This window comes from Tachyglossus aculeatus, chromosome 8 (assembly GCF_015852505.1).
Source record: "Tachyglossus aculeatus isolate mTacAcu1 chromosome 8, mTacAcu1.pri, whole genome shotgun sequence".
Classification (NCBI taxonomy): Eukaryota; Metazoa; Chordata; class Mammalia; order Monotremata; family Tachyglossidae; genus Tachyglossus; species Tachyglossus aculeatus.
Window position 1 is genome coordinate 22,111,169 of NC_052073.1, and position 22,192 is coordinate 22,133,360.

The 22,192-nt window shown below is 46.2% G+C and overlaps 1 protein-coding gene across 2 annotated transcripts; it reads left to right on the forward strand.

The window, feature by feature from the left end:
- The first annotated feature begins 3,115 nt into the window (after positions 1-3,115).
- Positions 3,116-21,816, forward strand: LKAAEAR1 (LKAAEAR motif containing 1). Of its 2 annotated transcripts, XM_038750665.1 has the most exons (5): positions 3,116-3,187; positions 15,662-16,004; positions 20,950-21,072; positions 21,356-21,386; positions 21,565-21,816. In XM_038750665.1, exons 2-4 carry the CDS (start codon positions 15,687-15,689, stop codon positions 21,359-21,361), a joined length of 447 nt encoding a protein of 148 aa, XP_038606593.1. In that variant the 5' UTR covers positions 3,116-3,187; positions 15,662-15,686; the 3' UTR covers positions 21,362-21,386; positions 21,565-21,816. The 2 variants fall into 2 exon arrangements, with proteins under 2 accessions (XP_038606593.1, XP_038606592.1); XM_038750664.1 differs by lacking the exon at positions 21,356-21,386.
- The last annotated feature ends 376 nt before the right edge of the window (positions 21,817-22,192 follow it).

Consider the following 22,192-nt stretch of genomic DNA (forward strand, 5'->3'; position numbering starts at 1 on the left):
AGTACAATAATAAACAGTGACATTCCTGCCCCCAACAAACTTACAATCTAGAGGGACGAGCTTACAGTCTAGATCGGGTGGGAAGAGGTCTTAACTAATAATAATTATGGTACTTGTTAGTGCTCACTTCAGGCCAAGCACTGTTCTAACCACTGGAATAGACACAAATAGATCAGGTTGGATACTGTCCCTATTTCACACGGGGCTCATAGTCTAAGAAGGAGGGAGTAGGATTTAAACCCCATCTTATAGGTGAGGTAACTGAGGTACAGAGAAGTTAAGCGACTTGTGCGAGATAAGGCAGCAGACGTGTGGCAGAGCCGGGATTAGAACCCAGTTCCTCTGACTCCCAGCCCATGCTTTTTCAACTAGGCCATGCTGCTTCTCTCTACCAATGCTGCCCAGAAGGCCTAACCTATTCTTAAAGCCGTCTTTGGAAGGTGATCCCATAACCTCCCTCAATAATCTGGACCCACTGTCTAATAGTTTCTTTGGCCAAAACGTTAGCTCGCTGCCTCCCTAAATCCTTCCTACTGAAGCTTCCTTGTATTTCCTTTCTTCAGTGGAAATGGACAGCAACTCACCCCTCCTCCCCTCCCACTTCACAATTAATCAGTGGCATTTAGAGAGTGCTTACTGTGTGCAGAGCACTATACTAAGTGCTTGGGAGAGTACAGTATAGCAGAGTTGGTAGATATGTACCCTGCCCACAAGGAGCTTACATCTAGAGGAGAAGCGTAAAGTCTAGAAGATAGTTTCAGAGATTTGGGGAACATGGGTATCTATTCCTTGGACCTAAATGTCCCCTAGTTTTCCATGTGGTACACTTCCATCCTTTCCCTGGTTTGCCTGATTAGGCAAAGTCCAGCTGGGCTAGATGAGAGGTATCTGCTTCATTTCAATTGTATTAAAATTATTTCTCATCTCACCGAGGCCAAGCGAGACCGGATGATGGAGAGCTCAACCAAAGGATGGAGGATAGAATGTATCATCATCATCATCATCATCAATCGTATTTATGTATCTTTATGTACAATGATGTATCTTTATTGTTGTACTGTACTCTCCCAAGTGCTTAGTACAGTGCTCTGTGCTCATCAAGCACTCAATAAATCTGATTGATTGAATGAATGAATGCATGCCTGATAGTCTGGTTGGAAGTGGAGACAGGGCTGGGGGGTCTTTATGGCCCTGGAGAGGAAGGGAAGTATGACACCCTGGAGCTGGGTTAGAAATGTAACTAGATATGATCTGCACCCAGCTTAGAATGAGGAGGTTTACTCTCTGGGAGAATTTGCTGTGGGTTGGGGAGATGGTGTCTGCTGACCAGCTTCCTCGCAAGATGGATCTCTTTGGGGTCTGTAAGGTCCTATCCTCCAGCCAGAGGCTCCAGAGCACATAGCCACACATAGCCAGCTAACTCACTCCCTGCAGAGGCATAAAAAGCACCAAAGCCAGAGCCAAAGCAACTATAAATTCAGTGGCTCTGGAGTCATGCTTTAGATTGTAAGCTCATTGTGGGAAGGGAATGGGTCTGTTTACTGCTATATTGTACTCTCGCAAGCACTTAGTACAGGGTTTTGTACACAGTAAGTGCTCAATAAATGTTTGAATGAATGAATGAATCCTCTCCAGCCCTGCATACTGTGTCACTTGTACAGTCTCCCACACCCTGCCCAATCACTAGGAACAGCTAACATCAACCAGTCAACCAAAGGGATTTACTGATCACTTACTGTGTTCAAAGCAATGTACTAAATAATATCTTCTGCCTGAACCCAAAATCCGTAACAGACCCAACACCACAAGATCTTTCAAAAAAATACATACTAGATTAAAACGTGGGAAACATTATCTTCTGCCAAGGATGATTTATGTGTTGCTTTGACTGAAGGCAGTGGGTTGATGACTTCTCAAGGACCCCTCCAACCCATGGAATATGTGGCTTTGGGGAACTGGGATCCACTGAAGAAGGATTGAAGCAATGAGGATGTGCTTTAAAAATAGGACCCAGACCAGATTTGGGGTGCTTAGCACCTAGAGTCTGTGAGAGATAAAAAATTTGCCACTGAGGCAGAGCCCTGCTGAGATCCTGTGGCAACATTAGCTCAGTTCTCTGTATGAGGAACTGGGCAGGGGCAGCCAGACGAAAGCTATGCGGTTTCTCCTTGGATCATTCAACCAAGAGACTGAAGAAAACGAGATACTTCCACCACCCCTCCTAGCTGTAAACTACCAACTCTGTTATATTGTTATACTGTACTCTCCCAAGTGCTTAACACAGTGCTCTGCATCTCTCTGGTGGCTTCTTGCCCACATCCTGCCTTTGGCCTGGAAGGCCCTCCCTTCTCTTATCCTCATATCCAACAGACAATTGCTTTTCCCTACTTCAAAGCCTTACTGAAGGCACATGTCCTCCAAGAGGCCTTCCCTAAGTCCTCCTTTCTTCTCTCACTCCCTTCTGTGTCTCCCTGACTTGATCCCTTTATTCATCGCCCCTCCCAGCCCCACAGCACTTGATGTACATTGTGGCTCAGTGGAAAGAGCACGGGCTTTGGAGTCAGAGGTCATGGGTTCAAATTCCGGCTCCTCCACTTGTCAGCTGTGTGACTTTGGGCAAGTCTCTGGGCCTCAGTTACTTCATCTGTAAAATGGGGATGAAGACTGTGAGCCCCCCATGTAACCTCCCCAGTGCTTAGAACAGTGCTTTGCACATGGTAAGCACTTAATAAATGCCATTATTATTTTATCTGTAATTTATTTATTTATATTAATGTCTGTCTCCCCTTCTAGACTGTAAGCTCTTTGTGGGCAGAGAATGTGTCTGTTTATTGTCATATTGTACTCTTCCAAGTGCTTAGTTCAGTGCTCTGCATACAGTAAGTGCTCAATAAATATGATTGACTGACTGACTGACAGTAAGCACTCAATAAATATGACTGACTGATTGATTGACACCCCCCTGCCCAACCCCAACCTGATCTTTTTGGACCCTTCATCCCACTTCCCTGGTAAATCCTGCTAATGCACCACCCACACTGCCCCCATAGCAACGGGGGGAGGGGCAGGGAAAGAGGAGTTGACCGGCTATCTGGTTGCTGGGCAACCAGGTCAACAGAGAGCCAGAGGCTTGGTGGAACCCGGGAATCACGCAGAGCTGGGAGAGAAGGGTGAGGAGGGGAAGCAGGTAAGGGTTATGGTCAGATAGAAGGGAATGGTTAGGGAAAGACAAGGAACAGATTCAGGAATGGATCAAAAAGACTGAGCACCTGCTGTTGGGGGGGAGGGATGGATGGAGCCCTCAGTGGGCCTAGGGCTGTTGAGTGGGCTGAGTCTGGAAAAGAAAGGGGAAGAATCAATCAATCTGTCAATATTAACCACTTGCTCTGTGCAGAGTGCTGCATTAAGCACTTGGGAGAGTACAATAGAGTTAGTAGACATGATCCCTAACTTTAAGGAGGTTACAAACTCATAAATTACAGGAAGGGAGAAGCAACAGAGTATAAAGAAATCCGTGTAAGTGTTGCGGGGCAATCAGTGAGCATTTATGTGCTTAGAACATAAGGACTCAAGTACATAGGCGATGCAGAAGTGGGAGAATTAGGATGGAGAAATGAGAGGTTAGTCAGGGAAGACCTCGTGGAGGAGATGTGATTTCAGTAGAGCTCTTAAGATAGGGAGAACAGGGGCCTGCCAGAGTGGGTAGGTTGTTCCAGGGCAGGAGGGAGGCTATTCCAAGCACACTAAACCCTAACAGACTTTTCCTTCCTGTTAAGGACCCTACCAGGGGATAGGAACTGAAAGTGTGGATCCCCTTTCAAATAAGCAGGAAAGAAGACCAGACTACAGCATTTCCTTTCCTACCTGGTGACCCCCAGATATTGTGAGCAGGGTGATGCTCACTCAGAAGAATCTGCTATTTGTAGATTTGCAGACCAGGGGTATTTGCTAGTTTGACGGCTGAGGGAGTGGCTTGGAGAATGGAGATAAATTTCTAGGTAGACTCTGGAAGTCTTCAGGCTAAAGCTCACCCCTTGCCCACTCTCCCTCTGGTGGGGTGGTCCTTGTGGGACCTTTACTCCCAGGCCAACTGAGCCTGCTCTTCAAACGGGAGTACTCCGTGGGACAGTAGGGGAAATTGAAGGGAGAGGATGAGAAGGGGAGGGGCAGAAAGGTGGGCGGGGTCAATTTGCCTATGGTGGACCCTAGCCAACGGTCCAGGGAGCAGCCTGCCCAAGTCCATGTAAGAAGCAGCATGGCCTAGTGGAAAGAACAAGGATTGGGAGTCAGAAGACAAGGATTGGGAGTCAGAAGACCTGTGTTTTAATCCTTGTTCTGCCAATTGCTTGAAGTGTGACCTTGGGCAAATCGCTTCCCTTTTCTGTGCCTCAGTTTCCTCAACTATAAAATGAGGATTAAATCCTACTCCACTGCTACTTAGACTGTGAAACCGATATGGGACAGGGACTGTATCTAACCTGATTAACTTACATCTATCCCAGGGCTTAGAACAGTGTTTGACACATAATAACTGCTTAACAAATACCATAACAATAATATTGAATAGTAATAACCAACTCTTTTATATTGTACTCTCCCAAGGGCTTATTACAGTGGGCTGCACACAGTAAGTACTCAATAAAGATGATTGACTGATTGATTGATTGACATGTGATGCTTGTGCTTTGCAGGTGGAACTCTCTTTGGATCCAGATTTTAAACCTGTCACTCTCTTCCCCACTTATTTTCAGTGGGGGTAAACCCAGGGCAGAAGATAGAGTGCCAGTGGAGAGCACTAATCTAGGCTAATGCCCCACCTATTCCTCTGACCCCGCCGTCTCTGAGGGACTGTGGATGAGCTTCAAAGACCTGTCAATGCCAAATTGTAATGCGCCAGCTGCGACTACAGTCTGATTGGTTCCCAATCCAAATTCCACCAGAACTGGCCCCCCACAGGTCCACAGGGGTGGCCCTTACAATCAGCTGGCTTACAGGAAAGAACATGGGCCTAGGAGACAGGGAACTTGGATTCTAATCTAGACTCTGCACTTGCCTGCTGGGTGACCTTGGACAAGAGACTTAACCTCTTTGGTCCTCCTTTCCTCATCTGTAAGATAGAAATAATTATACCTGCCTCTTCTTAGCCTGTGGGAGTAAAATGAAAAAAAAAAAAGAATGGAAAGTGATGTAGAAAAATGTTTAAGTGCTATACAAATGTATAATATTGTTGCCTTTTCCACAATGCAACATAGGGTCTTTTAACTAAAGGTGGGACATTTTCCTGGGGTTATGAATTCAACATAACTCCTTGGGCATTTCTCTCACCATTGAACAATTATTCATATCCTCCTCTGTCCTGGAGATCCCTCCCTCTACATATCCAATAGACCACCACTCTCCCCATCTTCAGTCCTATGAAAATAATATCTTTCCAAGAGAACTTCTCTGACTAACATCTCATTACCCCACCCTATTCATCTGCCCTTCTGCACGGTTTATGCACTTGGGTCTGTATCCCTTAAGCATCTTGACACCCACCCCACACCCAGCCCCACAGCACTTCCAGGTATATCCTTATACTCTGTTCTTTCTCCTATCCATAGTTTATTTTAATGTCTTTCTCCCCAACTAGATCTTAAAGATCCTTGAAGGCAGGGATCGTGGCTGATAGTTATCTCCCAGCTTTATTGTATGGCACTCTCCCAAGCACTTAGTGCAGGGCTCTGCACACACTAAGTGCTCAGTAAAGTGCTCAATGTAAATTGAGAAGCTGCATGACTTCATGGATAAAGCATGGGACTGGGAGTCAGAAGGACCTGGGTTTTAATCCCAGCCCTGCCACTTGTCTGCTGTGTGACCTTGTGCAAGTCATTTAACTTCTCTGTGCCTCAGTTACCTCATCTGTAAAATGGAAGTTAAGGTTGTGAACCCCATGTGGGACAGGGACTGTGTCCAACCAGATTGCCTGTCTCTACTCCAGTACTTTAGTACAGTGACTGGCACACAGTAAGCACTTAACAAATACCATAAGAAAATAAAATAAATATCTATGATTGATAGAATGACTTGATAGAGTGACTTGAATTGAATGAGCCAGGTTCCTGCCTCCCCTCACTGAAAGATCTTAAGGTATCTTTATGGTTACAGAAGGCAGCTCAGGAGAGCAATTTCAATGTCATTTTTACCATTTACTTTAAAACTGCCTCTGCACTAGAGAATAATCCTGGCATTCATCCAAGCAGTTTGGAAGTTAGTTGAACACAACTCTCTCACTCCCTCCCATTCCATCTGGGTCAGTTGACGGGTTCTTTAATACTCATATATACCAATGAATAAATCACTTAGGCTGGATAAGATTGTTTAAACAGCACACTAGTCTTAGGGACTCAGAAGTGAGTCACTGGCCCAGTTGCAACCTGGCCTGAGGATTTTTAAAGTACAACGACTTTCCCAAAAACTATCATTTCTCCCCTCAAAGCTCCTAGTGCCCACCCAGTTCACTGTTCTCCATGGACTCACTGGGCTCACTGGATTCTGTGTCAGGAGGGAAGCTGTTAAGCAGGATCCCGATTTCCTGGATGATCCTTGGCCTCAAGCCTGGGCTATGTCTTTCGGAAGATTAAGAAGCTTCAACTAAGCTCTCAGCATGCACAGAAGGCAGCAAGACTTAGGCCTGTCAACTGCCTTTTCAGTTCTAGGATTGGGCTCCTTAGCCAACACCTGTTACCCCATTCCCACTTCCTGCTCCAGCTGGAAGGGAGTTCAAGAAGTAACTGCACCCTGTCTGTTCCCCTGCCTTCAAGCAGATGCGTCCCCAATCACCCCACCTAATCCATTCCAATCTCTCCTGATCTTGATCATCTCTTTGGCTCCCTTGGTCACCCATTGCAGATGTTCACACCCCTGCCATGTAGGGAAGTGTTTCCTTATGTCTGACTTAAATCTTTCCTGCTGTAGTTTCAGGCCGATTTTGATCATGTTCTCTCAACAGTTCAGTTGAGGAGCCCTCCCCATCAGAGACTAGAAAATTAAAATTCTGACTTCCTTCAGCCTTCTCTCACAACCCTAATGGGAAAGAGCAGCAGCAGTGGGGAAAATGCAGGCTTAGAGAGAGTTCTTCACCAGGGCCTGAATTGTGAATCCAGGGACTTTGAGGGGTCCTAACAGCCATCTCTCTGATGCCTGAGAAGCAGTTGACAAATTCAGCCAGTTAAACCATAGAGTTTACTGAGCACTTACTCTTTTCATTGCACTTGGGAGAGTACAATAGAGTTGGAGAAATTTCCTGCCCTCAAGGAATTTCCAAGCTAGTTCATGTTTCCTTTTTCCTCTGTCAGACAGCATCCTGCAATCTGCCTTTTCTGAACTGAACCCAGAATCAGACTAATCCCTAGAAATAAGTGACGAGCCACGTCGTGGCTACACATAATTTTGCAGCCTGGGCAGAATGAACTGAGTTCCGATTCCTCTTCTCCCCTCCCCATCGCCAACCTGCTTGAGTCCTACTACCTTTTTCAGCCTCGTGAATGAACCACCCATCTGGGGTGTAGGGGGTAGAATCCGGTAAGCCACTTGGAAGTCAAGAAAGTGGTGGCTGCTGGGTAGTTGGTCTGGAAAGACCAAGAACGAGAGCTCAGAACAATCCTCGAGTGTGGGTTTAGAAGACTGACTGGAGCCCTGGGGCCCCAGCCCGTAAGAGAATCACCCTCACTATGGGTTCTGTTGACCCGGCCCAGAACTGGAGCTGCAGTGGTGAACTTTGGGGTATAAATACTCAGATAGTCAGTGTAAGGTTTTCCATATGACTGAGTCTGGCATGCTGCTGACTCCAGAAACAGAGTTGTTTACCCTCCAAGCTCTGGCCTCTGGGCTTTGGAGGTGGGTGGGAGGCGGGCAAGTCTCCGACACCGAACAGCAGGGAGTGGGGGCCCATGGATTTTGGCTCGAGGTAGGAATCTTGTGCCGTTTTTTCCACTCATTTTTAGGGGCTGGGGAATTCACGGGGAGTACTGGCTTCTCTTCAAGAGCTAAGCAGGGGGCTGTGGTGGGGGGTGGCCAGATGTCAGCCATGGTCTGGGCAGCACTCTCTCCCCAAGGAAGGGACAAGGTGCTCCCTACTTGGCTCCATTTAATGATGACATTTATTAAGTGCTTACTATGTGCAAAGCACTGTTCTAAGCGCTGGTGTAGATATAAGGTAATCAAGTTGTCCCACGTGGGGCTCACAGACTTAATCCCCATTTTTCAGATGAGGGAACTGAGGCCCAAAGAAGTGAAGTGACTTGCCCAAAGTCACACAGCTGATAAGTGGCAGAGCTGGGATATGAACCCATGACCTCGGACTCCAAAGCCCGGGCTCTTTCCACTGAACCACGCTGCTTCTCCCACACTCAATCCTGTTCCGGATTACCTGGATTACCTGGCTTTCAGGGGTATCTGTTAAATGCTTATTCTATGCCAAATATTGTGCTAAGGGCTGAGATATATGCAAGATGATCAGCTCTGACACATTCCCTGTTCCACACAGGGCTCACAGTCTAAGCAGGAGGGAGGATGTATATTTCATCCCCATTTTACAGATGAGAAAACCGAGACCCAGAGAAGCTAACTGAGTTTCCCAAGATCACCCAGCAGGCAATAGATAGAACCCAAATCCCCTGATTTCCAGGCCCATGGTCTTTTCCATTAGACTAAATATGATTAGACCATGATTGATTGGACCATGCTGCTTCCTTGAACCCAAGAGACAAGACTTCGTTTTTTAACAGGACTTTGGCTCCTGCCAGCCAGTTCTCAAGGATGGCCTGGAGTAAAACCTACTGGGGGTTTTGAGTAGACTCCCATTCACTTCATTCTGAATCAATCAATCAATCAATCAATCAATCATTCATATGTATTGAGTGCTTACTGTGCAAAGCTTGAGAGAGTATAATATAACAAATATAACAAACACTTTCTCTGCCCACAATTCTGAATCACACAAATCCCAGGGTAGGCAGGGAAGTGCATTGAACAAATGCCTCCAGTGCAGGCACAGAAGAAAGTGGAGAATAACTCTCACAAGTCCCATGTGGGACAGGGATTAGGTCCATCCTGATAAACTTGTATCTACTTCAGAGCTTAGAGCAGTGTTTGACACATAGTAAGCACTTAACAAATACCATTTGTTTTAAAAAAGTAGCCATTCCTGCATGGATAACATTGGGTCAGGATCATAAACTTTGGAAACTAAAGTGTGGACTGTCTGCATGAAAAGAAGCAACTCCATTGTTGGTTTCCTCCTAGTGTAGAGCCAGCACTGAACCAGAACTAGGGATTCCTATATCCTTACCTATAGGGTGGCTGGACATCAGTCAGCCCCTCATCTAGAACCTCAGTTTCCCCAGAGACCAGCAGGAATTTTCCTTGTGGAAACATTACAGAGTTGAAAGGAAGTTATGATACACTTAAAGATGCAGAGAAATGAGAGGATCTGCTGAACATTAAAGTTGGAATGGTCCCTTGAGGAAATGTTAAATAAATTGGAATGGTTTAGCCTACACTAATGATCTTCAAGAGATGTTGTCCAGGTGTTCTCCATGACCAAAGAGAAATGGGCTCCAATTTCAGACAGACAGACAGACAGAGAGAAAGAGAGAGAGACAGAGAGAGAGAGCACCTTTGGAGATTTGAAGAATATCCTGACTGTTAAGGTAAATAAGCTTCAGAGCAGGCTACTAAGGAAGAATATGGAGCTTCACACCCTCACACCACAAAAGGAGTCAGGGGGCTTGGCCAGATAAACTCTGAAGGTCCCTGTCAGCTCAAAGTTTCTAAATGATCCTGTGGAGTTAAAGCTTCTCAGAGGTCAGATGGGCTAGAAGCTTAATGTATTCCTGTTGAGGAAAATTCCTCTGCCAATTCATGGTTGCTGACTAGCTATTCTTTTTCAGGGTTGGTTTTTCATCAAGATATTTGTTTGGAAATAGGATCTGGGTCTCTCTCTCTCTCTCTCTCTCTCTCTCTCTCTCTCTCTCTCTTCCTCGCTCTCTCTGTCTGTCACTCTCTCTCTATTCCCCCATCCCCTCTCTTTTTCTCTCCCCCTGCTGATGCTCTCCCTCTGAACTCCCACGCCTTGTCACCAGCATTTCCTCCACAGAGAATCATGACTTCAAAGGAGGAATAAGCAGATGATCTTCCAAGGTCCAGAGATCCTGTTTATGCGTGCGGATTCTAGGCCATAAAGAAAGTGTCCAAGATACACACAGAGGCTCAGAGGCAGACCAGGGCCTCAGCCCCTGCTCTGCCAATTGGACCAAAGCCCTACTTTTTTGGGGGAACTCAGTTTCCCTAAAAACCAGGTGCACAAATATTCAGGGCTGGGTTATGCCCAGATGATTTTCAAAAAAGCAGTCCAGCCCAGTGGATAGAGCACGGGCCTGGAAATCAGATGAACCTGGGTTCTAATCCTGTCTCTGTCACTTATCTGCTGTGTGACTTAACTTCTCTGGGCTTCAGTTACCTCATCTGTAAAACAGGATTAAAACTGTGAGCCCCATGTGAGACAGGGACTGTGTCCAACCCGACTTTCTCATATCCATCCTGGCACTTAGAAAAGTGCTTATCATATAGTAAACACTTAACAAATGCCACAATTATGATTATTTTTATAATAGAAAGGGAGGATACCCACCCTCCCGTAACACAGGGGTTGGGTTCTTGCAGAACTCACCCCATGTCCAGGGCCTTGCACGTGGACACAACTGTTTCTTGTGACACCAGCACCATGTTGTGTCTGGAAAGCTAACTTGTACTTCCCAAGTGCTTAGTACAGTGCTCCGCACACAGTAAGTGTTCAATAAATATGATTGATTGAATGAATGAATGAATGAATGAAAGATACAAGTGTGGGAAGAATGTTACCTAAATCTGCTACAGCATTCTATAATAATAATAAGAAGAATTGTTGTATTTGTTAAGCACTTACTATGTGCCAAGGACTGTACTAAGCACTGGAGTAGATACAAGATAATCAAGTCTCCCACGTAGGGCTTACAGTCCAAGTTAGGAGGGAGAACAGAAATTGACTCCCCATTTTTCAGATGAGGGAACGATCAATTAAGTGACTTGCCCAAAGTCATACAGCAACCAAAAAGCACAGTGGAAACACATATGCTGGCAGACTTGAGTGTATATTCTTGGACTTAAAGGGCTCCCCCGAGGCCATCCTATCTATAGCCCTTGGCTAGATGGAGATAGATAATTGATTGATGATGATCCTTCCCTTCCCCACAGCACCTGTGTATATGTATATATGTTTGTGCATATACATTTGTACATTTGTACATATTTATTACTCTATTTATTTATGTATTTATTTTACTTGTACGTATCTATTCTATTTATTTTATTTTGTTAGCATGTTTGGTTTTGTTCTCTGTCTCCCCCTTCTAAACTGTGAGCCCACTGTTGGGTAGGGACTGTCTCTATATGTTGCCAACTTGTACTTCCCAAGCACTTAGTACAGTGCTCTGCACACAGTAAGTGCTCAATAAATACGATTGATTGATTGATTGACTGATTGATAGATTGATAGATGACTGATTGATAGGAGTTGGCTGCATTTTCCATTTGTAGCAGAACTGTGGGCAAGGAAAATGAGCCAATACTCCAAAGTTCCTGAGACCCAGGGCCTGTGATGTTCTTGGAAGGTACAAGGGATGTGATGTAGGTATTTAGTCATTCTTACATTTGTCTCTGATAGTTATTTGCTGTTTACAGAACTCAGTACACTAAGCACTGGATGGTACAAAGAGGCCTCTGTTTAAACCAAGTAATAATACATCTGAAAACTGATGCTCTGAACCAGTCCTTATTTCAACTGAGAAAAATAGAGACTTGAATTTCTGAGCTGAGCCTAACCCTGAGATTGTAGTGGGAGTTTGTATCCAAGGGAGAAACCACTGGCAGTTACCTAGCAGTGCAGGTGCTAGAAAGGACAAAAATGTTCTCCTATTATTACAATTCCTGGATTCTGGATTACAAAAAATGATGGCTCTAAATATTTATTTGATGATATCTATGGCAGGGAAAGCAGCATAGCCTAGTGGCAAGAGCACGGGCTTGGAGTCAGAGGTCATGGGTTCTAATCTCCATTCCACCACTTGTCTGCTGTGTGACTTTGGGCAAACCATTTAATTTTTCTGTGCCTCAGTTACCTCATCTGTAAAAATGGGGATTAAGACTGTGAGTCCCACATGGGACAACCTGATTGCCTTGTATTTACCCCAGTGCTTAATACAGTACTTGGCACATAGTAAGCACCTAACAAATACCATAATTATTATTTAAAAAAAAAAAACTCTTTCTGCTAAGTTTTGCTTAAAACAGGTATTTGCTCTCCTGTGCTCTATTTTTACTGATGATGGTAAATACCATGCCAGATGGGATTTTCAAGCCAAAAGCCAGCAAGAATTCATTCATTCATTCATTCAATCATATTTATTGAGCGCTTACTGTGTGCAGAGCACTGTACTAAGTGCTTGGGAAGTACAAGTTGGCAACATATAGAGGCGGTCCCTACCCAACAACAGGCTCACAGTCTACAAGAATGTTTTAGGCTCCCTGCCTCAGATAATCCAAAATTCAGAAAACAGAAAATTATGGGTTTAGCTATTGCAGCAGCACTCGCCCAGTTCGGTTTGATAATCCACATTGGGTTTTTTTTCTTGTTATTGTGGAGAAATTGGATAACAAGTCAATTCAGGTAACAGATGTTCAGATTTCTGCTACATCTAAATAAAACTTCAGTCCCCAGAAGGAAGTGTACTTTCAGGGGTCAAGAACTAGGAGTCATTTTGAGAATGGAGCTCAGAGATGAATTCTTCACAGTGGCTGCTGCATTCATTCCCTCGAGGGCTAGGCGACTCATTCAGTTTCAGTATGGCCTGGCCCGGCCCACTAGATCACACTCTGTGAGGTCTGGAACAGGAGTAATGTCCAGCGACTGCCTAGGTCAGAGGACCGTAGTCCCCTCCTGAAGAAATCTGAGCTTAGAACAGATCAGTGAGCCCAGATCCATTCCCCTACCCTAGCATCTTCATTCTAAGGCTGGGCGGCCTTTAAATTCAGCTTGTCAGAGAGGATTCTAAATAGGCAGGTTGGGCGGTTCCTCCAACAGACAGTTCAGCATGATCGTGCCAGAGTTTCAGTTCCTGAATAGGGTTAAGTGTTGTAAGAGCAATGTCCTGAAGCAATATACCCCAAAACAGTTTGACTTCAAGCCTCTTCCCATGGAGGCTTCCAGAGAGAAAGCCAACTCCCCAACAGTTTCTGGGTTTGGCCCTGACCCTGCTGTTAGGAGCCAGAGATAAGAGTTCAACCATGGGGATGAAAAGAGACCCCTACAAAAGATCACAGCCCACTCCCCCGACGATCCACAAGCGAACACATACAACTGCCAGCCTGCACCCTCTGAGGTTCCAGGCGCAATCCCCAGACCCCTCCTCCATGCCACTTCCTCTTTGCTTTCAGCAACGCCCTCGCTGACTTCCTGCCATCGCTTTGAGAGGGTAAGAGAAAACAAGAAAGATTATGCTGTAATGCAAAAACAGCCTGTAGCACTCCCTCTCCCGCTCTCACACTCTCTCTCTTCCCACCCCTCACTATTTCACTATTTCTTCTTTAGCCTGCTTCCCAGAAAGCTAAAAAATCTTATTGAAGGAATTCAGCAGAAACCCAGTTATCCAGAACAACGTGGAACAGAGATTCATTTGGACAATCGAGATTTCATATAACTGAATTGGGCCTCTCCTTCGCTAACAGGACCGCACATATTTGCATTCATTGGTCTAAAAATCACTTTGATCCTCCAAACTGGCCTTGATCGGTATCATCAGTACCACAGAAAATAGACATTTAGTTCATTTGAGTTCACCTTGGACAACTTGGAAAACTCTCTGGGCCCAGTTGACAGCTTTGGGAAGGCAGCAACAGGACACCCCTTCTCTGGAGGACTATGGGAATGGTGAAGTCCTACCCAGGACTTAGAGGCAGGGAGCAGGGGCTAAGGAGCCCTTGGAGCCCTTTCTGAAGCAGCGTGGCTTCAGAAGGACCTAGGTTCTAATCCCAGCTCAGCCACATACCTGCTGTGTGACCTTGGGTAAGTCGCTTCACTTGTCTGGGCCTCAGTTACCTGTAAAAAGGGGATTAAGATTGTAAGCCTCTTTTGAGACATAATGTGTCCAACGTGATTATCCTGTAACCCCTGTGTTTGAACAATGCTTGACACATAGTAAACACTTAATGAATACCATCATCATCAAGTACTCTAGAGTGAAAGTCTTTCCCTGCAACAGGCTGCTTTTATCAAGCTTCTGTCTAGCCCATTAAATACCCACTGTTGCTCAACACTCCCTCATTATTACTTGAAGGTAAAATTGGAGACCCAGTCATTCCAGAAATCTCACAGAAGCCAGGAGTCCTGTCCCAGGTTAATCGAGAAACCACAACAGCAGGATTAAGGTAGTCTTCACCTCACACCCAATAGGCTTCCTGGGAATCTCTATTATTTTCTTGGAAGTTTCAGAAAGTTCCCTGGTATTCCTGCTATTTCAAACAAAAATGCAGGTGGTGTTTGTATTCTTGTCCATTCCTCCCTTGAGAAGAGGAGAGGCAGATCATAAATATGAGTGGCTGGTAATATTTTTGATATGTTTCCCCATCTCATCCTCTTTTTCACTGAACAGTTGATGAGTCACTATGTATATATTGAGCACACAGAGTGTAGAACAGGGACCTGGGTTCTTGGAATCCATTTAGAGAATAGAGACATTCCCTAGAGTGGTGATTTTTAAAGTCAAAAACGTGTCTTATCACATACCTAGAAAACACAAAAATAAATCTCACCAGCTAATTTTCCCAGCTTCCCTGTATCACCCTTGAGGAAGAAACAAATATAGATCAGCAGCAATATTAATAGTAACTATAACTGTGATGTTTGTTACTATGTGCCAAGCCACAGGTTGATACAGTACAATCATATCAGACAGTCCCTGTCCCGAATGGGGCTCACAGTCTAAAAGAAAGGGAGAACAGTTATTTAATCCCCATTTTATAAAAGAGGAAAAAGAGGCACAGACAATTAAATGACTTGTCCAAGGTCATTCAGCAAGAAAGTAGCAAAGCCAAGATTAGTCCCTGACTTCCTGTCCTGTGCTTTTTCCATTAGGCCATTCTGCTTTGGGAAAACTGATTCGAGTGGGGAGAGAAGGGAGGTGATAGGATGGGTGGAAACAGAGCATCCTACAGATGTAATCCCCAGCAATTAGTTTAAAGACTGAGACAAGACCATCCCTAGAGCCAGGCTGGAGCCTCCTAAAACCCAGCATAGTGGATAGAGCACAGGCCTGGGAATCAGACGAACCTGGGTTCACCACTTGTCTGTTTTGTGACCCTGGTCAAGTCACTTCACTTCTCTGATTCTCAATTATGTCATCTGTAAGATGGGAGTTAAGACTGGGAGCCCCACTTGGGACATGGACTGTCTCCAACCTGATTAGCTTGTTTCTACTCCAGTGTTTAGTACAGTGCCTGGGACATTGTAAGCGCTGAACAAATACCATATATTAAAATATAAAAGCTATCCTTCCCAGAAGCTGCCTTCCTCTCTTTGGAACTGCAGGTCATCCCACTAGAGCACCTGGGAGATGCCAGAGGCAGAGGAAGAGTCGAAGAAGGAATTCTCAAAACACCGCAGAGCACTGACCCCCAAGGACTTGGTGACTCTGTCAATGCAACAGATGATCCGATATCATATGTTTGCCGAGCCCAGTGAGTTCCAAAACGAGGCCAAATTACTGCCCAACTGCAGCTTCCCAGAAGTCCACAAGAGAGTTTTAAACCTGAACACCTGGCAATCTAGGGAGTCTGAGAAGGAAAGACAGGCACAGCAGATCGGGGTGCTGAGGGCCGCGGAGGCCCGGAACCGAATCCGTGCTCTGCGGCTGCGCTACGTCCAAATGAGGGTAAGCGAATCTGGGAAAGCCCGCAATGGGCCCAAACTGTAGCATAACTGCAGGAAGGCGAAGTGACCTTGGTGGCCAGGAGAGAATTTGGAACCTCCACCCCTGTCCCTCTCCTGACCAGATTCCATCTCAGAGGTGGACACTCACACTTTTTTTTAATGGTTCTTGTTAAGTGCTTACTATATGCCAGGTACTGTACTAAGCATTGGGGTAGATGGAAGGTAATCAGGTTGGAAGCAGTCCTTGTCCCACATGAGGCTCACAGTCTAAATTTGAGAGAGGAGGATTCAATCCACATTTTATAGACGAAGCACAAAGCAGTTTGAGTGACTTGCCCAATATCACACAGCAGACAAGTGGTGGATCTGGGGTTAGAACCCGGGTCTTCTGACGCCCAGACCCAAGCTATGCTGTTTCCCTTTTAAAGCGTGTAAGAACACCTATATCCCTGAGATATAGGCTGATCAGGTGGTCTAGGACATTTTTAAATTATTTTCTAAAATTTCCCGAAGCCACTTGCAAAATGCTGGGACTGTCCTGACATTCAGAGCGACTGGTCAGCTCAAGCACCAGACAGGGAGTACAGGAGGGCAACTGAAACAAGATTCCCCCAAGCATCCTGGTGCTACTGTCTGAGTCAGAATACCAGGCTGGGTGGACCAGTGGTCAGTCTTCTACACCAAAAGCTTGTTGTGGTAGGAAACATGTCTTCCAACACAATTGCCTTATACTCTCCCAAATTTTTTGTACAGTGGTCTGGACACAGTAAGCGCTCAGTAAATAATAATAATAATGATGATGGCATTTATTAAGTGCTCACTATGTGCAAAGCACTGTGCTAAGTGCTGGGGAGGTTACAAGGTGATCAGGTTGTCCCACTCGGGGCTCACAGTCTTAATCCCCATTTTACTTATGAGGGAACTGAGGCCCAGAGAAGTGAAGTGACTTGCCCAAAGTCACACAGCTGATAATTGGCAGAGCCGGGATTTGAACCCATGACCTCTGACTCCAAAGCCCGTGCTCTTTCCACTGAGCCACGCTGCTTGCTAATAGCACTGTGGCTTAGTGGAAAGATCCCAGGACTGGAAGTCAGAAGGACATAGATTCTAAACCCGGCTCCGCCACTTGTCTGCTGTGTGACCTCGGGCAAGTCACTTCACTTCTCTGGGACTCAATTCCTTCATCTGCATAATGGGGATTAAGACTGTGAGCCCTGAGTGGGATAGGGACCGTGTCCAGTGCAATTATCATCAATATACCCCAGCGTTTAGAACAGTGCCTGGCATATAGTAAGCATTTACAAGGAAGTAGCATGGCCTAGTGGATTGAGCAAGGGCTTGGTAGTCAAAAGGCCCTGGGTTCTAATCCCTGCTCTGCCACTTTTCTGCCGTGTGAATTTAGGTGAGTTGCTTTTTTTCTCTGTGCTTCAGTTACCTCATCTGCAAAATGGGAATTAAGATTGTGAGCCCCACGTGGGACAGGGACTTTGTCCAACCCAATTTGCTTATAACCACCAGTGCTTACTACAGTGCCTGGCACATAGCAGACATTTAACAAATACGACAATTATTATTTTTTATGGTATTTGTTAAGCTCTTCCTATGTGCCAGGCACTGTACTAAGCGCTGGAGTAGATACAAGGTTGGTCACAGTCCCTGACCCATGTGGGGCTCACAGTCTTAATCTCCATTTTACAGATGAGGGAACTGAGACACAGACAAGTGAAGTGACTTGCCCAGGGTCACACAGCAGACCAGTGGCAGAGCCGGGATTAGAACCCAGATCCTTCTGACTCCCAGGACTAGACTCTATCCACTAGGCTACGCTGCTTCTCACTATTATTATTATCATTATTATGTCCTCAGGAGTGGCTTGGGTCTTGCCTGGCTTCAGATGGATGGATTAGATACCTTCTCGGGGTCTTATCAGGCCTCATGGCCAACAAAGGGGGAAGGAACTTGGAGGAAGGAAGGAGGAGTAAAGATGGGGAAAGGATGCTCAATCAATCAATCAATCATAACAACACAGTTGGTAGAAACTATTCCTGCCTTCAACAGAGAAGCTTGCGGTCATGCTGAAAGATTGGGTAAAGCAGATGTTGGGGCAGGGTGGTCTGGTCAGACAAGAGATGGGGCACAAAAGAGAAGGAGGAGATAAGGTGGCAACAAGCTCCCAGTATCCCCTCTACCGAACCTCCACTTGGAAGCAGCTCAGCCAGGACTCAGTTCTGTCATACTGGGAAGGTCATTCATTGGTCATTTAGCAGTACTCCAGGAGGACAATTTGGCTAATCCCAGCAAGCATCCTCCGGAAATCTTCCCAGAACTCACCACCCACCAGGAGACAGCTAAGAAGGTCAGGGCACCAGAGGCACTTGAGGGCAGGAACAGACTTAGGTTTTTCTACGAGGACATCTCATTCCTCTCCACCCCCATTTCTCCCAGGGGATGGGAGGGGAGAGTAGAGGCATGTGCTCTAGGGAGGGAGGCTTGACAGGCCACAGTGGCAATGACCCTTATCCCCAAAGGTTTTCCCCAGCCTACCTCAAACCCACCTTCCAACATGGGTTATAATTTTCAGTTATTACTCATCTTGGAAATGCCAATCCCACTTGAACTGGTTCTCTGGTTCCTGGCAGAGCACAATGAATGGCCTAGGTTCTCTTCTTTTTCTTGCCCCTAGGCTGAAGTTTTCAACACGGTTCCCTGTGGGGAAAACCCTCACACCAGCCGAATTGTGGAAAAGTTTCTTATTTTAGACCACGAAACCTCAAAAAAGATATTTTTCCCCCTCCTTGTCCCAAAAGAAGTGATATCATCCTTGGCAAGAGCAGTTACCATGGCACTGAGTTTATTTATGACTCTGAAACTAATAGGCTATAGTTAGCAGCATTGGACAAGGCCTGCCTCCGCTGCTCTCCAACTTCTTCCCTCCTTCCTTTCTCCCCCTCCTCCTCTTCCTTCCCCTCTTCCTTCTTCTCCCGTCCCACCCCAGGCCCTCTGGAGAGCAAGATAGAGTGTCTACGGAGGGCACACTTGGTTCTGTCGTTGCAGTAAACACTGACAGCTTTTGCTGATTCTCTAGGACTTGGCAATCCCCAAGCTAAATACGGACAAAGATGTTATTTCCTCAACACAACCAGGGGCTTGGCAGGGGTTCTCTCTGAGAACCTATTGAGTGAGGGGTGTGTGTTTGCAACTGGGCTTGTTTGTTTGTGTAAAAGCTAAGGGGGTTGGCAGGGAAGAGGAGGAGCCTGGGGATTGAGACCAGAGCAGGGACGGAGACAGCCCTAGCTTCACCAGACCTCCCTCCCCTCCTTCTCTGCCCTCCTTTTGAGCAGCTTTAGCCACCTCCCGGAGGGAGTGCCAAATCGCCCCCGTGGCCCCGAGAGCACAATTAATCTCAGTTTGAACTTTCGGCCCAAACCGCCCACCAAGCTCTGGTTAGTGGTCATTTTTAGCTACAGATATATCACATCTGTCTCCAATTGCATCTATTTCTACATCTATATTTCCTACTCAAGCATGACCTTGTTCAGGGTCATGTTAGAAGGATAAGCTGAAGCAGGACTTGGACCAAAATCAATCAGAGGGGTTCTGTCCCCTGCAAAGAGCTCCCCAGATCCCTCTCCACAGAGAGATTCTCCGGCCCCCTCCACGACGTCAGCCTTCTTCTACCCCAACTCAGGCAGATCCCAGCTTTGGTCTGGGGACCTGATCTGGTGTGTTGTCTGTTGCGGTACTAAATTCTTCAATTGGGAAAGTCTTGTGGGTCAAGGCAACCATGCACATGATCACTCCCCAAGGAGGGCAGAACCTCTGCCTCTCCTTTCAGCCCTGGATTCGACTCCCTTGGAATGTTGTGTCCTAGGGAGGGGAGCCCTGTCAGTGTTTGCTCCAATTCCATTGGATCCAGGGCAATGAGATTAGAGCAGGCTAAATCCATGGTAATGGAGTCAGGGAGAGGACAGGTCACTGAAGTAGTAACAAATAGTTCAGCATTCTAATTTTAGTCATTAATTACAAGCTCTTCTCCCAGCAAGCCTTTCACTTACTAAAGAGCTGTTAATACATAGGCTAGGTCTACCCTGGAATTCCAGGGTTTTTAGGCCTCCTCTTCAGGGTATACTTAACTGGTACAGAATTCTTCTTCAATGAAGGGTTTCTGAGAGGCAAAGACCAAGAAACAGACTGAGAAGCAAGATGGTCTAAGGGGTAGAGTAGGGGCCTGCAAATGAGAAAGACCTGGTTTCTAATCCTGCTTAAGGCCAGTTGTCGCTATGTGACCTTGGGCAAATCACTTCTCTTCTCTGTGCCTCAGTTACCTCATCTGTAAAATGGGGATTAAGACTGTGAGCCCCAAGTGGGACATGGAGTGTGTCCAACCTGATTACTTTGTATCTACCCCAGAACTTAGTACAGTGCCTGTCACATAGTAAGCACTTAACAAATACCATTAAAAAAGAAAAGAAAAGTGGACTACCAAGGATTCTCAGAGTAATGCTAGGTTTTCCTCTTGATTCCTGGAACTACAATTTCCAGAAACACTAATTGGGGTAGAATAGAAGTTAGCCCCACCTCTTTCTCCTCCCCAACTTCAAGCTTCCCAGAGGGATGAAGCTGTGCTGGACATCTGGATGAAAGAGGAACAACTGGAAAAAGACTTTTAATGTGAATTTCTCCTCCTCTCCCTGCCTCTGCCCTGTTCCCTGCCCACTCTCTGGAGGAGATAGTAGTAAACTGTGAAATGGCTGATATGCAGGAGGCTGGGAGGGAAAGGAGGGGAAGCAAGTGACCTGGATAATCCAAATCCTGGATAATTGGCCCCTAAATACTTGAGCATGAGATGGTCACCATCACCAGAGGGGCAGGAGCTCTGCTGAGGTGTTGTGACTCCCAAGCTCTACCTGGCTTACTTGGTTTTTAAGGTTGTTCTTTAATCACAGGCCCAAGAGATTAAGTACTTGATAATCAACCAGGAAACAGCGCAGGCCGCTCTGAGGTTGGAGGCGTTACTTCTGCCATGTCTGAACCCACAGAAGCTGCCGGACAGCTTGGACCAAAATCAGGTTGGTCACCACCAGCCTCTCCGCTTTGCCCAGGGCCGATTGACCAAGGGAGGGGCTGAACAGGATGGGAAAAGTTTAGAGGAAATGGGTGCAACAGAGGCCATGACCCTTTGGTTCCAAGTGTCAAACAGCCCTCATTGATACAGGGGGGAGAGCACAGAGGGGAGGGAAGGGGAAGAGTGGTCCCAGTCCACAAACAATCCAAAGACTAAAACTGCCAGAATTCATTTTGACTTCCTCTCCCTTTGACCCTTCTTTTTGAAATGACTAATGTGTGTGTCAGAATTGAGTTTCCCTGCACTTCTTTACCTCAGGTGAGGGGATTGTGTGTGTGTGTGTGGCGGGGGGGGGGCAGACCTGACAGTGGTTGAGGGCTACACAGTGAAACTAAGGTTGAGTTGGGTTCATTTCTCCCCTAGAGGGGTGGAAGTTGTGGGTGGGAGAAGGGAAGGGGGTCAAGCCTGTGAGCTATCCATTTTCCTTGCTTTACAGAGAAGACGAGTGGAATCCATCCTGGAAGACACTGAGGGCCTGACGTTAATGCGGAGGACCTGAGAAGGGGTGTGAGAGAGGAGGGAAGTGGAGGAGAGTGGGAGCCAGGGGATGGAAATGGGTGGATGCAATACCCCTTGGCCTTCCCTTCCTTCCTTCCTTCCAACCCCCAACAACGCAGCTCCCACTCTCTCTCTTCCTCATTCCCTCCCTCTCCCCATCTTAGCCATCACCAGCTGATGATAAAGAATTGTTGACCAAGCTGTCTCAGTTTTTCTGGGAAACGCCAACCCACTAGAGAATTATTATAATAATTAATAACTGTGCTATTTGTTAAGCACCTACTATAATAATAATAATGGCATTTATAAAGTGCTTACAATGTGCAAAGCACTGTTCTAATAGCTGGGGAGGTTACAAGGTGATCAGGTTGTCTCCTGGGGGGCTGACAATCTTCATCCCCATTTTACAGATGAGGCAACTGAGGCTCAGAGAAGTGAAGTGACTTGCCCAAGATCACACAGCTGACAATTGGCAGAGCCGGGACTTGAACCCATGACCTCTGACTCCACAGCCCGTGCTCTTTCCACTGAGCCACGCTGCTTTTCTATGTACTACGTACTGTACA

Excerpts from the sequence above, each read along its gene's own strand:
- LKAAEAR1 (XM_038750664.1), top strand. The coding sequence starts at position 15,687 with ATGCCAGAGGCAGAGGAAGAGTCGAAGAAGGAATTCTCAAAACACCGC. Across the intron at positions 16,005-20,949 it reads TGCGCTACGTCCAAATGAGG|GCCCAAGAGATTAAGTACTT; the intron begins GTAAGCGAATCT and ends CTTTAATCACAG. Across the intron at positions 21,073-21,564 it reads ACAGCTTGGACCAAAATCAG|AGAAGACGAGTGGAATCCAT; the intron begins GTTGGTCACCAC and ends CTTGCTTTACAG.